Source organism: Psammomys obesus, unplaced genomic scaffold (assembly GCF_907164565.1).
Source record: "Psammomys obesus unplaced genomic scaffold, mPsaObe1.curated_primary_1811, whole genome shotgun sequence".
Classification (NCBI taxonomy): domain Eukaryota; kingdom Metazoa; phylum Chordata; class Mammalia; order Rodentia; family Muridae; genus Psammomys; species Psammomys obesus.
This window is the reverse complement of record NW_026591918.1, coordinates 9,342,112-9,357,735: the sequence shown is the minus strand read 5'-3', so window position 1 is coordinate 9,357,735 and position 15,624 is coordinate 9,342,112. Positions and strand designations below refer to the sequence as shown.

Genomic DNA, 15,624 nt, shown 5'->3' with positions numbered 1-15,624 from the left:
CTTTTCTTTTCTTTTCTTTTCTTTTCTTTTCTTTTCTTTTCTTTTCTCTTCTCTTCTCTTCTCTTCTCTTCTCTTCTCTTCTCTTCTCTTCTCTTTTCTTTTCTTTTCTTAAGTGTGGATGGGGCTGTACATTAGTGCAAGTACTTTCTTGCACATAGAAAGTACTGTGCTGTCAGTCCTCAGGAGCTTTCCACCCTTTGTTTGAGGCAACATCTCTCATTGGTCTAAATCTTGTCATATAAGCCAGGCTACCTAGTCTAGAAACTAGAGATCTGCCTGTCTCTGCCTCTTATCTTACCATCACTGGAATTAGAGGCGTATGTTCTACTGCACTTTTTATGAGGATTCTGGGGCTTGAACCCAGATTCTCATGTGCACAGTAAGCACCTTGCCAAATTAGCAGTCTCTCTAACCCAAGAAACCTTTTCTAACTTGAGTCAACGATAATGTGTATTCATGAGAACTACTAAAATTTGCATATAATACAGTAGATAGGATTGTCCTTAAAGGACAAATATGTGTAAGTGTGTGTGTGTGTGTGTGTGTGTGTGTGTGTGTGTGTGTGTGTGTACATGCTTATATGGGGCATCATCTCTCTGAAGTCTCAAGTTTTTGGCTTTATTAGGAAGGTTACTTCAGTAAACAGTTTCTGTGTCTTTCCCTCTATATTTTGCTTGGGATTGTTTGAAGCAGAGTATCATGTAGTGAGGGTAGATTTTCCTGGTCATTCTGCCTCTCTGTGTCCTCTAAGTGCTAATTCACCAATAACTCCGGAACTCCTATAATGCAATGTTTATTCTCCTGTGACCTACGGCACACTGTCTCCCTTTTCTTCTCTCCATCCCAACTTCCCAGCTAGAGTAATTTAAAAGGCCTGTCCACATTCAGAAAACTCTTGAATTTTAAATTTTTCATTCATTGAAGGTTTCGTTTGTAAGCTGTTTGGGGAATCTCGATTTATTTATTTACTTACTTATTTATGTTGGTTTTTAGAGACAGGGTTTTTCTGTGTGGCCTTGGCTGTCTTGGATTCGCTTTGTAGACCAAACTGCCCTCAAACTCATAGAGATCTGACTGCCTTTGGCTCCCAAGTGCTGGGATTACAGGTATGCACCATTTATTGACTTTTTTTTTTATTCAAGTCATGTATTCCTTTTCTGATTTCATTACATTATCTGACAGGTGTTTTGTTTTGTCTGTTTTTCTTTTGTTTCATGTCATGTTTCAGTAAGATGATTATTCTGAATTCATATTCAGGCAGTTTCTAAATTTACTTTTACTTGCAGTCAGATGGTAGGAAATAATTGTATTTTCTGACAAGTCTCATGTTTGCTTTTACAAAAGTCCCTAAATTTGATATCTGCATCTAATACAATAGTCTGCCTTGTTTTATGTTTCTCACTCTTTTGGAGACAGACAGAGAGCAAGAGCTTTCTGTGAGTTTTTCTGCTAGCCTTTCGATTGAGTGTGGTGTGGTGTGGTTTGTACCCTTTGATTCTGGGTTAACTCTGTGTGGCTTCTGTGGTTTTCTTTAACTGTGGCTCTTCTAGAAAATATCTACACTGTGTCAAAGGTCTAGGCTGCACACATACATCAGTATGGTAGTGCCACTGCTTTTCCTCCACGTAAAAAAGCCAATCTTACGTCTGTTGACTTGGACTGTGTAAATAAACTATGTGTTCCTTGGGTATGGTCACTGAGTTTGGAAGCAAGGGTCTCAGCTTTTCTGCTGGACCTATATTTGTGCATCATATACAAACATGATGGAATGACAACTCTCTCTCAAGAACGGAGATACACATAGCTATTAGCTTTCAAGGAAGGATATACTCCAGCAGTGGGTCCAGTTTCAAGTTGGCTTCAAGTTCTAGTATACCTGACATGTTTGTGAATATGTATCATGGTCTCCTACTTTGCTAATACAATCACATAAACTCAAGCAACTTTCTAAATTATAAAGAGCCTACCAGGGCCACAAGAGTCATTTGTGTAATCGCCTAGAGGAGCAGAAGGGAACATTGATGTTTAGCCTAGTTCTTTATTTCTTCTTAAGAAATTCATGCTGTCAGACAGTTATGGTGGAGGAAACAGCTCAGAGAAGAGACAACATGCTTCACTCTTCTCTGTGATGCTATTTGTGGACTTTGTACTCCATGGCAATCTTACTGCTCCACTCAGATTAATTTCCTATTGTTCATTATGGTATAGTCTGTGGTTCTTTTTGGAAGAAGGGGAGCTGACAACAGTGAACAGCAGATAACTATTCTGTCACTTTGCTGAATCCTTTTTTTTTTTTAATTTTTTTTTAAACAGGTACATGCTAAGAGCTCCAAACATTACTTAAAAATACTCCTTAAGTAATATTCCAGAGATACTTAATACTTACTCAAGCTTAAGTATCTATAAAATCTTTTATAAACAGTTGCTCCAGGACTATACCAGATTGTTACAGATGTTGCATTGATGAGGGACATTGATCTACTTTTTATTTTAATTTTTAAAATTACATTTATTTAGTCATCCTTTCCTCTGCCCCTCTTCTGCAGTGTGAATGCCATAGCTCGTATGTGTAGGTCAGGGAACAACTTGCTGATTCTACTCTCTCCTTCTATCATGTGTTTCCAGGGATTGAACTCAGGTCATCAGGCCTGGCGACAAGTAGTTTTACTTTATTATGGTCCCTGCTTCTTAATTTAAATTGTAAGCACAATATATCATTGTGTAGATGTCCAATTAGTAATCTTCTGTTGTGTTAAAATATGATTGCTAAGCATTTCAGTATACCAATATAGTCACCAGGGATATGTTTTTAAGTTAAGCTCAAGGATTTTCATTAATAATGTGTAACTTAATAGGAATATTTTTCTTGAACTATACCCACAATGCATTATCTATACCTTTCATGTAGGAGTTCTTTAAGTGGTATGAGAAATTAAGCCCTGAACTGACCATCTTTAGGCAGGCCTGGTGGCACATGGCCTATAATCACCTCACCAGAGGCAGGATGATCTTGAGTTTGAGCCCTCCATGAATTACATAAGAGTTTTAGGTCAGCCTGCAGTACATGGGGAAATCCTCTAGGACAAACCTAGTCTCAGAGTAAAACTCTTGAGATTTATACTCGTACTCCTTACTAAAGCAGACAGCCTTAGTGTTTCAGTAGTCTTAACCATCTTCCGATTCTCTAGCACTCTTTAAATGTTTTTATAGCTTTCCTTTATTGAATTTCAAAAAAAATATGTAGCCTGTTGATGTGGAAATATTTGGTTCTTCATTCCTGATTTATCAGTTTAAGTGTTATTTAAATAAACCACATATACATAAATTACAAACACATTTTACCCTTGGCAAACACAGACCCCATTGTATGATCAAGAGTTTGTGGATTTATTAGTGGAAGACTATGAGTCAAAGTACCTCATGTGCAAAAACTAATTATTCATTTTACCCAGGAAACCGAGAATATTGGTTAATCATGTGGGTTAGTTAAATAAAGGTTGATTTAGAGCTTTTTGTGTTCTATTATTTAAGTGACCATGTAGGGGCCATCTAATTTGTTTTCAGCATTTTGCTCCCCACAGTGATTGAATAAAAAGGTTGGAATTTCATCATTTTAAAAAAGTAATTTTAGCTGTTTCATTGCCTAATTTTCATTGTTTAGCTGTAGCAAAGTAAAATAAGATATGCATTTTTCCTTTCATTATTATTTAATTCCCTTCTTTTATTTTGATTTGCATAGAGGAATATTGTGTTCATATGAGTCAAATAGCTTCATAGTATTCCAAGCCTCAAGTCACAGAATTCTAGGCATCTCTCTATTTCTGTGTCACCGCGCTTTCTGTTATGTTTATTCTTTGCATTAGAGATGGTTTTCTATTTGACTAGATCCAATCACATTTTCATGTTAGCAGCTTTTTTTTTTTTTTTTTTTTTTTTTGGTTAATGGGTAGCTCCAAAAAGCCTAAGCAGAGTTCCTCTTTAAAAATATGTCTAAATTAGCATTGGGCTTACAAGAAATCTTTATATTTCAATGTTTGCTAGGTATTTTGTGTGAGCTTTTCTGTAGCTGTTTGGTGTGTGATTAATCTCAATTCCATTTCCTGGGGTAAAAATTAAAATAAAAAGCATGTTGCAGTGGATTCTAACTCCAGTCATAGAGATGAAAATTCTTAGCTTACTAACTCACTTAACATTAATAAAACTAAACCAATTTCCCATGTAGTATTTTAATATGGTATTGCTAAGCCTCCTCACCCCAATTCCTACTCTCAGCTGTTCTTTCTTAGAGTAATTTAGAAATTCTCAAACTAGAAAATTATTACAAATCAAGTAAATTTATTATCTTTAAAATCTTGAGGCTGTGGCGATAGCTCAGTGGGTAAAGTGCTTGTTGGATAAGCACGAGGATCAGAATATGATGTCTCACACCCACATAAAAGCTGGATGTTGGTGGCACATGAATACCAGCACTAGAACGGCAGTGAGAGATATCTAGGAATCCCTGACCAACCAGCCTCGCCTAACCAGCAAGCCTGGTGTCCCAGAGGGTGATCCTGTCTGAGCAAAGCAGACAGCTCTTGATGAATGGCTCCTGAGGTTGACATCTGCCCTCCATGTGCACACATCTGTAACCATGTATCCACATATACAACCCCATGGTGAAGACTTGGGGAATATGCTGCTTTATATGAGTTTATTTTTCTAACAAGTCTGGAAGTCAGTGTTCTAAGATGGTGGGTCAGTTTTTGTGATCCCTCAGTCTCATTTGATGGTCTGCAGTGACGGCACCTTGTTCAGAGCTGGCTCAGTCTCCTATCTGCCTTTCTGCCTGCAAGCAGTGGAGAATACTCCAGCTGGAAACTGGTTGGTTGTTCTATTTCATTTTTGTCTTTTAACAAAATCTTGCTACATATTTTAGCCTGGACTATGATCCCTCTCCCTCAACCTTCCAAATGCTGCTGTTACATATGCTCAGTCACCCAGGTTGACAGTTTCCATTTACTTACTTATTTAATTGCTTACTTATATATTTCTTTATTTATTTAGGCTTTTCAAAAGACAGGGTTTTTCTGTGTAGCGTTGACTGGCCTGGCCTTGCTTAGTAGACCAGGCTGGCCTCAAACTCAGAGATCCTCCTGCCTCTGCCTTCCCTAGTGCTGGGATTATAGGCTTGTGCAACCACATAGGATTCAGTTAGTTACCTTTTAAAATAAAGGTGATCTGAACGGTATGTGAGTTGACTTCACTCCTCTACTATTAGACCACACAAGTGTAACTTCAGGTAATGTAGAGATAAAACCTCTTACCATGTGGGTAAATGGTGAGCTACAACTAGTTTCTATAGGCAGTGAGGAGAACATGGATGAAAAAATAAAAAACTTAATTTAATACAAAAGCCCTCATCAACAATACTAAGTGTAAATCTCAAAAGAATTATCTCTAAAGAAATAATTTTTTTTACAAAATAGCCATGTCACTGATAATTCATTCTAATTTTGTATGTGGTATATATTAATTTAAAATCTCATTATATGACATTACTTTGTACCTTGCTTCCTCATTTGGAGTACACTTGTTTTGGAGGAAGAGAATTACAAAACTATATATTTATGTAGCTCCCCTTTCTGGAAAAAGATTTGAAAAATGGATGTATTTGTTTATGTTAAACATATGTTTTTTTAGTATGAAAGTAAAAACCAATAGAAAAATTAAGACTAACCTTTGGTGTTGTGTTAAAAGGTAATTATAAATTCACAAAGACCTTTTTTTTCCTGTGCCTCCTATGAGTATTCCTATGAACGCATTTTGATTCATAAATTATCGATTTTTTGACGTTTGTATTTGGTGTGTTAAGCTGGTAATTCTAAACTGTTTTAAAATTGAGGAAGTGTGTTGGCAAAAAGAAAAGTAGCATATAAAGAAAATACTTGCTTAAGCCGGGGATAGTGGTGCACTCCTTTAATCCCAGCATTTGGGAGGCAGAGGCAGGTGGGTATCTCTGAGTTTGAGGCCGGCCTAGTCTACATAGTGAGACCCTGTCTTGAAAAAGGTGTGTGCGCGCTCGCCCAATTGCAATATATGCATCAATAAAGTCTTAAACTGTTTTCTTGTCTGTATTTTTATTTATTCTTTTATATCGCTTATTTTAAAATTCTTGATACCAGAGTGGGTGAGATTTCAGGTTTTTAAAAATATCTGGTGGATCTCTGTTTATCAATCCATCTACTCCGTCTATGTGGAGGATTGTTTTGAGGATGAGACTCAAGCCTAATCATGAGATCATCTCACATGCTTTTGTTTTAAAAACCGAAAATCCCAAATGTTCAATTTTACCAATAAAGACTCAGGAGCCAAATGCTGGAGTGAAAACCTACTAGCTCAGAGAGGTGGAGAAAGTACCCAGCTCAGATTCCAGAAGGCAAAGGCCCTCCTACTCAACTCCATCCCAGATGGAAAAAGCCAAAAAGCTTTCTTCTACAGTCTTTATTTTTTTAATTTATTCATTTATTTTTATTAATTACATTTTATTCACTTTGTATCCCAGCTGTAGCCCCCTCCCTTGTTCCCTCCCAACCCCACTCTCCCTCCCTCCTCTCCTCCCAGGCCCCTCCCCCAGTCCACGGATAAGGAGAGGGCCTGCTCCCCTTCCATCTGATCCTAGTCTATCAGGTCTCTTCAGGAGTGGCTGCATTGTCTTCCTCTGTGGCCTGGTAAGGCCACTCCCCCTCAGGGGGAGGTGATTAAAGAGCCAGCCACTTAGTTCATGTCAGAGACAGTTCCTGTTCAGCTTAATAGGGAACCCACTTGGACACTGAGCTGCCATGGGCTACATCTGTGCAGGAGTTCTAGGTTATCTCCATGCATGGTCCTTGGTTGGAGTATCAGTCTCAGAAAAGACCCCTGTGATTTTTTTTTGGTTCTGTTGCTCTCCTTGTGGAGCTCCTGTCCCCTCCTGGTCTTTTATCTCCCCCCTCTTTCATAAGATTCCCTGCACTCTGCACAAAGTTTGGCTATGCGTCTCAGCATCTGCTTTAATACCCTGCTGGGTAGAGTCTTTCAGAGGTCCTCTGTGGTCTTAAATAACCTTCTTTCAAAGTTCCTCCTTTCTACTTAAACGCTGTCAGTTGGTTTCTTGTTAACCCTCTTGATGTAGGGTTAACTTTATTTAATCCTTTTTACAGAAAATTCTTGGATAAAGGTTGTGCTAGAGCTGAGCCACACCATACCCACCTGTTTACAATAAATAGAAAATTCTCAAATTCAAGGTGTTGTGCTAGGGCTGAGCCACTCCACAACTATAAACAGGTTTTTATAGTTCACAAGTTCCAGGTTCATGATGGGATCAAATATCCTGCAACAACATGCCTTCTACACACCAGCTAAGGATAATTGTGCATAATATCTTTGAGAATTCTACATGTGAAACAAAATTTCTTCAAAATTAATTTTGGAATTGTAGATTTTTAAAATAGAATAGGTTGGTTCACCTAAGCCATGGACTTGTTTTGTTTTGTTGTTTGTTTTGTTTTCTTTTTTCAAGCCAGAGTTTCTTTGTGTAGCCTGGGCTGTCCAGGACTCACTTTGTAGACCAGGTTAGCCTTGAACTCACAAATATCCCCCTGCCTCTACCTCTCTGAGTCCTGGGATCACAGGCATGTGCCACTGTGCCCAGCTAAGCCATGGTTTTATAGCCAAGTTCGTTTGTAAACCTGTCTTAGCCCTGAAACAACCCTATTTTTGAGGGTGAGACTTGCAGAGTAGAGTTGTGGAAATAATTATTTGAGAGTTAATAATGTATTTATCTCATTTAAACTTTATTAGATTTTTTATTATTCTAAAAGTGCTGTTTCATCTTTTCACAGGACAATGAGAAAAGAACTCCTTTGCATGCCGCTGCCTATCTTGGAGATGCAGAAATCATTGAGCTGCTTATTTTATCTGGTATGGCAACTCCTCTGATGAGTACATGTTGTTTAGTTTGTCATAATTAGTGTTTCTCAAGCCAGACTGCATACGGAATGCTTAACCTGTTTCTCAATGTTGGTTTCATAAGTAAAGCAATTTAATTATTTACTTTACAAATTCTGATCATATAACTTGGTCTAGGGCTTAAAGTACTTTAACAAGTAGAACAAAGGTTGATGTCCTTACAGACTTTCTACTTTGATAAATACAAGTAATTTAAAGTTTGTTTAAAAAAATAGTTATGACTATGGAATAAGGAAAATCATAGATAAAGTAGAATAGGAAAGAGATAAATGGTATAAAAGGACTTATATATTATAACTTTAATGGGCCTCATTGAATACAGAGTTACAAGGAGACAATTACATCTCTCCAAAGGAGAGAAGGTAGTAGTGGTCATAGTAGCATAGCAGCTAGATGGTGAGAAATAAGTCTTATTGTATACAGAAATTTAAGTCAGAGCCAACAGAACTTCTTCTTTAAATGGCTGTTATTTAGAGCTAAGGATATGGTTCAGTTGGTAAAGTGCTTGTTGTGCAAGCATGCATTTAAAAGTTTAGCTTCCTAGCAGCCAGGTAAGAACCCAGGTACAGCAGTACCCACGTGTGATCCTAGTCCTGGGGAGGCAGAGGCAGGGGGATATCTGGAGTTTGCCAGCCAGCCAGTCTACCTAACAAAAGCAGTGAATTCTAGGTTCACTGAGAGACCTTGCCTCAAAAATAGGTGGAAAATGATTAAGGAAGACAGCCCAACATTGGCTTCTGGCCTACACATGCACATACATACCACAGGCGCCCACATAGGAACACACATACACACCCCAAAAAAGAAATTGCTTTTATTTCCGTTTTTTAAAGGTCTTTAAAATGCTTTTTAAGAAATTCTGCTGTATGGGCTGGGTATGTAGCTCAGTTTGTGTAACATATAGGAAGCCCTGGTTCAATACCCAGCTCCTCCACACTGCATAAATTGGATGTGACAGTACACATGTTGCTGTGATCCCAGCTCTTGAGAGTAAGCAACAGGAGAATCAGGAGCTCAAGGTAATTCTCAGCTACATGAGAAGTTTGAGGTCAGCCTACGATATGCCTACAAGATGCAATGATGAACAAAGATAACCCTGTTCCAAACACAGTGGGAGAAAGGTGCCAGCACCCACACATATAGACAGAGATATACATAGCATACACGAAAAGATAACATAAGAAAATGGCTGTGTAAGGAACAGCACATTTTTGTTTATTTTAATGTCTAGGACTTTTGATTACAATGAGGTTTTTTAAAGATTTTTATTTTTATATATATAAATATTTTATATTTGTATTAATACATGCTAATTTATATGATCCTGTATGGAGAGGTTCATTTCCACATTTAACTAAAATTTTTATGCCTAGAAGAAACTTCAGATGCTAGGTTTGAGTCAGACTCAGTTTCTTTCTTTTATAAGTATTCCAGTATTGACTTTTAGTTACCAAATAAAAAGATGTTTAATAACTAACTGCAGTTGAAGTGGGTTTATTCAGACCAGGTGTGCCTCATTTTTAAAGCAGCACAGTCTCCTCTATTAAATATACTATTGGACTTAAGGTGACTGGTTTTTCTCTATTGCATGATCTGCTGGTGATTGACGATAGCCCCTGTCATCACCACTAGTGTAAGAACTAATCAAGTTGCCTGCTTAATCTCTTCTTTAGCACAGTGTTCTTTTGTGGAGAGATGACCCAGATAACTTTAGATCATCTGAAAGATTGTTTGGGATTTTAGAATACACAGCCAAGAGAAAGGAACACAGTGACACTAGTACAAAAATGTTCCTTGAGAGAACTCAGTAGCATTCCCTGTTTGAGAAGCAGCTTCACTTGAGTTGGTGTCCAACCTCATTGGGTACATATTTTCATATAATAGGTAGACATTTTTATATTTGGGCTTATAGTAGTGTGTTTTATTTCTGTGATAAAACACCATAACCAGCTATCTTACAGAAGGAAGGAATTATTTGGTGGCTATGGTTCCAGTAGGATTCATAATGATGAAGAGAGCATGCAAGGAGGAATGAGACATGAAGGCTGGAATATGACAGCTCACATCTCAAACCACAAACAGGAAGTAGAGAGCGAGCACTACTAGAAACCACACATCCTCAAAGCCAGCCCCTATTAACACACTTCCTCCAGCAAGGCTGCACACCTCCTAAGCCTTTCCAAAACAACGAGGGACCAGGTATTCAGGTGCCTGAGGCTTTTGAGGGACATCTCATGTGAATCACCACATTCTGCTTGTGGGCCCACAGAGGCTCCTGGTCATCTTATAATGCAAATATATGCATTTAGCCTAATTTCAAAACCTCCCACAGTCTTTTGAGACTCATCACTGTTTTAAAGTCTAACATCTCTTCTGAGATTCAAGACAGTCTCTCAGCTATAACCGTCTGTCTAATCAAAACAAAACAAAAAAACCCAAGTTACATAGTTGTATCATAAAGGACATATGATACACATTACAATTCCCAAAAGAAGGACTACGGGAATAGTGAGGAAATAGAAGACCAAAGCAAGACCAAAACCCAACAGGGCAAACTCCAAATGATGTAGCTTCTTGTCTGATATCAAAGTGCTTAGATGGAACTGTCCTTCCAGCTTTACTACCTACAGGATCACCACACCACCAGGCTGGTTCCACTCCCAGACTGTGCAATTTTTAATATCTTGGGGTCTCCCAACATAACCCAGGTTTTACTTTACACACAGCTTCTGGCCTCCATTCAGCCCACCGCCCCCACGCCCACATGCCTAACCTCAGTGACTCTCTTAAACTGCAGAGGAAGTCTATCCTCTGTTTATCCTTCATGACTCTGCAGCCAGCACCATGTGAATGACACTGCTAACAGGAGCTGCACACATGGGATGAATTCTGCCTCCCTTTACCGCATTAGCAGCAGCTATTTTTGTTGCTTTTTAGGGGCAGATTTTTTTTTTTTTTTTTTTTTTTTACAAGTTGAAAGCTTAGTTGGGTGGGGTCCTGCCCAAAGGGCACCCTTGCCTTTATTCCACTGCAGATTTGGCCTCTCCTTTTTTAAAAAAAAATATTATTTTTTCATTAATTACAGTTTATTCACTTTGTATCCCAGCAGTAGCTCTCTCCCTCATTCTCTCCCAACCCCACCCTCCCTTCCTCGTCTCTCATGCCCCTCCCCAGGTCCACTAATAGGGGAGGTTCTCCTCCCCTTCCATCTGACCCTAGCCTATCAGGTCTCATCAGGACTGGCTGCATTGTCTTCCTCTGTGGCCTGGTAAGGCCACTCCCCACTCAGGGGGGAAGATGATCGAAGAGCCAGCCACTGAGTTCATGTCAGAGACAGTTCCTGTTCCATTACTAGGGAACCCCCTTGGAGACACCAACCCTATATCTGACAGAGGGCTAATATCCAGAATATATAAAGAACTCAAAAAGTTAAAAAGCAACAAATCAAGTAATCCAATTAAAAAATGGTGGTACAGAGCTAAACAGAGAATTCTCAATAGAGGAATACTGAATGGCAGAGAAACACTTAAATGTTCAACATCCTTAGTCATCAGGGAAATGCAAATCAAAATGACTCTGAGATTTCACCTTATACCCACCAGAATGGCTAAGATCAAAAACTCAAGTGACAACACATGCTGGAGAGGATGTGGAGAAAGGGAAACCCTCCTCCATTGCTGGTGGGAATGTAAACTTGTGCAACCACTTTGGAAATCATCTGGTGCTTTCTCAGGAAATTAGGAATAGTGCTACCTCAAGATCCAGCTATACCACTCCTCGGCATATATCCAAAAGATGCTCAAGTATGCAACATTGGCCTCTCCTTAATGGTGTGAATCTTAACAATTACAGCCTCTCTTCCAGCACAAGCCATGGCTATAACACTTAGCTTGCAGTGTCCTTTTTCTCTAAACTGTACATTTTGTATTTCTTTCTACTGCATTTGCTCCTTTTCATTGTAGACCTACATATGATTGGTGGCTAATAATCATACAACAGAGCCAATATTAGGATACCTTGAAATTTCCACCCAAGAAATTAGACTATTACTTTTAAATTTAACCTTAAGGAAGTTCTTAGGACAAAGGCAGGAAAGCAGCCATATTCTTTGCCAAAATATCAGGAATGGTTTTAGCCCAGTTGCTAATATTGTTCCTTCTAAAATCTCTTGAGCTGGGCCTCTCCTTGGCATAAAGCACTAGTGTCTTCCAAGCTCCTGCTAACATGGCCCACTAAGTTCCCATTAAGCTTCACCTAAGTGTTCAACCGCTTTTCTAGTTCAGAATTCCAGATTCCTCTGCACTCCTCCAAAAAGCAGCATGGTCAAGTCTGTCAGAGCTCACTCCCTGGTACCAGTTTCTGTATTAGTTAATTTTTCTATTTGTGGTAAAACATCATGACTAAGACAACTTACAGAAGGAAGGGTTTTGGCCTTTCAGTTCTGGAGAATTAGGTTCCATAATGATGGGGACAGCCTGACAGCCGGTAACGGATGTGACCGCTGGAAGCTGAGAGTTAAGAGCTCCCATCTCAAACCATAAACAGGAAGCAGGGTGAATTAGGAATGTTGTGTAGCCTCTGAAGCCTAAAAACCTGCCCTCAGTGACACACTTGAGCAAGGCAACATCTTAATCTCTTTAACAGGGCTACCAACTTGGGACCAACTATTCAAATGCCCAAGGCTTATGGGGAACATCGCATTCAAACCAACACAGCTAATAGTAACTAGCTGTTTCCTCTTTGAAGATAGTGTTTGTTCATATTATTCTGAGTATTTTTGATGACTTGTTTTAAGTTTAAACATTTTAAAATTTGTAGTTAAATTCATTGAAAAGTAAATATTTCTGCATGATGCAGCTACAAAATTTGTAAGTAGTGTTGTTTTTGACATGGTACATAAAACCAAGCTTTCTTCGAATCTGTAGTTAAGTTGAAATCCACTGTAATTAATAATTGTTTTAGAAGAAGTAAAATAACAGTGAGTAACAAGTACTTATTCTGTCTCATTAATACCCTAATACTAAAATAAGGCTCTCCTTTTACTATATTTTACCCTCAGAGATATAAAAGTATTAAAAAACAAGAAAACTAAAAAAACAATAGCACTTCTTAGCCACATTACTTACAACTGAAGCTTGTACTAGCACAACTGAAAAGCTAGAGCCCAACTGCAGACTCAATTCACATTACCTCTGACACAATCTGAACCTTCTTCCTGCCTGTACCTACCTACCCTTCTTCATTACCACTATCACTTTACATGAGTAAAATTTGCATACACATTAATTTTTATTCTAGAATGTTTCTCCAAAAGACTAAATTTTCTCATCACTTAAGAATAAATACTTTGTTTGGAAGCTATTGATTTACTGCTTCCATTCAAATCATTTTTTAGCAGGCTGCTGAATGTTACCCTTTCAGCATAAGGAAATACAGAGTAGGAATCTGGTATTTCTGTTTTTAGGAATTAGACCTAAAGTGTGCACGTCTCGAAAGCTTGCAACCTAAGTGTATTAGCCAGGGCTGTCCTTTAAAAAAAAAAAAAAAAAGTACCATCAAGCAGTTAGCCTAAACAACAGAAGTTTATTTTTTCACATATCTGGTCAGAGCCTACAATCAAGGCAAAGAAAAGAATCTTCTCAAAAGAAAAGGATCTGTCTGTTCTGTGATTCTTTCCTTGACTTGTGAATAGAGGCCTTCTCCCTCTGCTTTTAGCCTGTCTGTATCTCTGTCCACATTTCTTGTTCTTTAAGAAATATTTTTATTAATTCTTTGAGAACTGGGAGCAGGAGAAATGGCTCAGTGGTTAAAATAGTCATCAATGCCATCTTCCTTAAATTGCTCTCCTCTTTGCCTTCAGATAGTTTGCAGTGATTTCTCATGCCAAAACATCTACCAGTAACCTAGTAGGAACAGTGGAGCATATAGTTTTTGTTTGCATGACCAAGAGGTAGTGAAGAGATTAACCTTTTCTCAGTGACTTAGCATCTTTATGATCATAGATTTTTATCTTTTGTCATGTGTAGAACATGTGATGATACTGCTAGAGGCTGTTAGATTTTGTTTTGCTTTGTTTCTCTCTACAAAGATAGTTTGTGTTTTAGGGGAATATAATGCTCTTCTCCCTCTCCTCCCCATTTTTATTTTCCTTTCTTTATCCCTGACTTCCTTGTTAACCTTTCTGGGTAGTCTTTTATACTCTTGACGAGCTGTTGGTCGATTTAACTTTACTCTGGTCGGGTCTTTTGCATAGAATGGCTTTGCTGTCTGATGCAAATATTAGTGTATAGATAATCTTAAGAGTTCTTTGTAGAACAGAAATCTGTTGCCTTTGGAGAGTTTACCAAAAGAGGCTCTAGGAATCTCAAACATTAAAAATGTGTCACTGTGCTTGTGACTCTTATGTCATTATTGTTGTTGTTGTTATTTAATTTCTTTGATAGAAGCACAGCCAACTACTGTTCTTGAAGATGTACATCACTATGCCATGTCCATTATTACGCAAATCACAGAGAGACCTTTTTCATTAGTGCCTGAAGTTTTTCAAAAGTTGGCCTTTACATAAGCATTTGATTAGTGCTTTTAAAAGAAGCACAGGATGTAATAAAAACTGTCTTCTAAAGAAAAAAAAAGATAATGATCAGAAGTTTAAAATCTTATCATTGAACAAGCCCTGTATTTTTTTGTATTGTAGCAGTGTAATATCCTCAGTTAACTTTTAATGGATTCTTTTTTGTAGTCACTTATTTCAATAAATTAATTTGTGTTGGGGTTGGGGATTTAGCTCAGTGGTAAGGCCCGGGGTTTGGTCCTCAGCTCTGGAAAAAAAAAAAATTAATTTGTGTTGTTAATTACATGAAGAAGACTTATAACAAGACAGAATGAACAGGAAGATTTTTTTTTTATTTTGATATCCTTAATGTGCCATTAAATTAGAATGTTTTTAAGTAGTTATATATCTGATAACCCATATCCAAAAGAAATATTTTTAAAATACCTTAAATAAAATAAAAATACCATATATATATATCCCCATTCCTGGATTGTTTTTTATTGTTTGTACTTGAAACAAAATTCTTGGAATTTTTCATGATCATCCTTTAATTTTTTTGCTTGAGTATGTTTTATTTTTTGAGTAAGTATAAAATGTTTTTTCTGTACATATATAGAAAATAATGGAAACTATAATAATAGAGAATAACAACCGCCAGCCTTTTGTATGCCTAACCAACCAAACACTCGGGTACCTACTTTTTTAATATTTTGTCATTCCTCTATGGTTTCAGTGTTCCTATTAATGAAATAGGAATATATACTTACCTTTTTCTATTTCTAATTAAAGGTAAAACATTGTGTATAGTTATTGCTTTTTTTACTTTATTTTTGAAAGCTATATAGCACATGAAGAGCCTCATTTTTTTTGTGACAGCCACATTCTGTTCTCTTGTCATTACTGTAAAGCTAACTTCTTGAAGGCATTTATGAGATCTCTCTCTCTCTCTCATTCTCTCTCTGCCTTTGTTGAGCCAGGTACTATCTCTTCTAGTTGTCTGTGTCTGTACCTTTAAGCCTGCATTTCCATGTGTAGATATATATGTGGACATAACTATTTTTATAGAAAGAGACATAGGGATT

General features: G+C 37.7%; 1 protein-coding gene across 3 annotated transcripts in view; it reads left to right on the top strand.

Moving 5' to 3' along the window:
• Ankrd28 (ankyrin repeat domain 28) overlaps nucleotides 1-15,624 on the top strand; it is a 90,938-nt gene that overhangs the window by 15,669 nt on the left and 59,645 nt on the right. For 2 of the 3 annotated variants that reach the window (XM_055612215.1, XM_055612214.1), the window contains exon 3: nucleotides 7,863-7,941. In XM_055612215.1, coding sequence (XP_055468190.1) covers nucleotides 7,863-7,941 — 79 coding nt within the window. Of the gene's footprint in view, nucleotides 1-1,034; nucleotides 1,107-7,862; nucleotides 7,942-15,624 lie in introns of those variants that run through there. The other variant, XM_055612216.1, reaches the window with a different exon arrangement.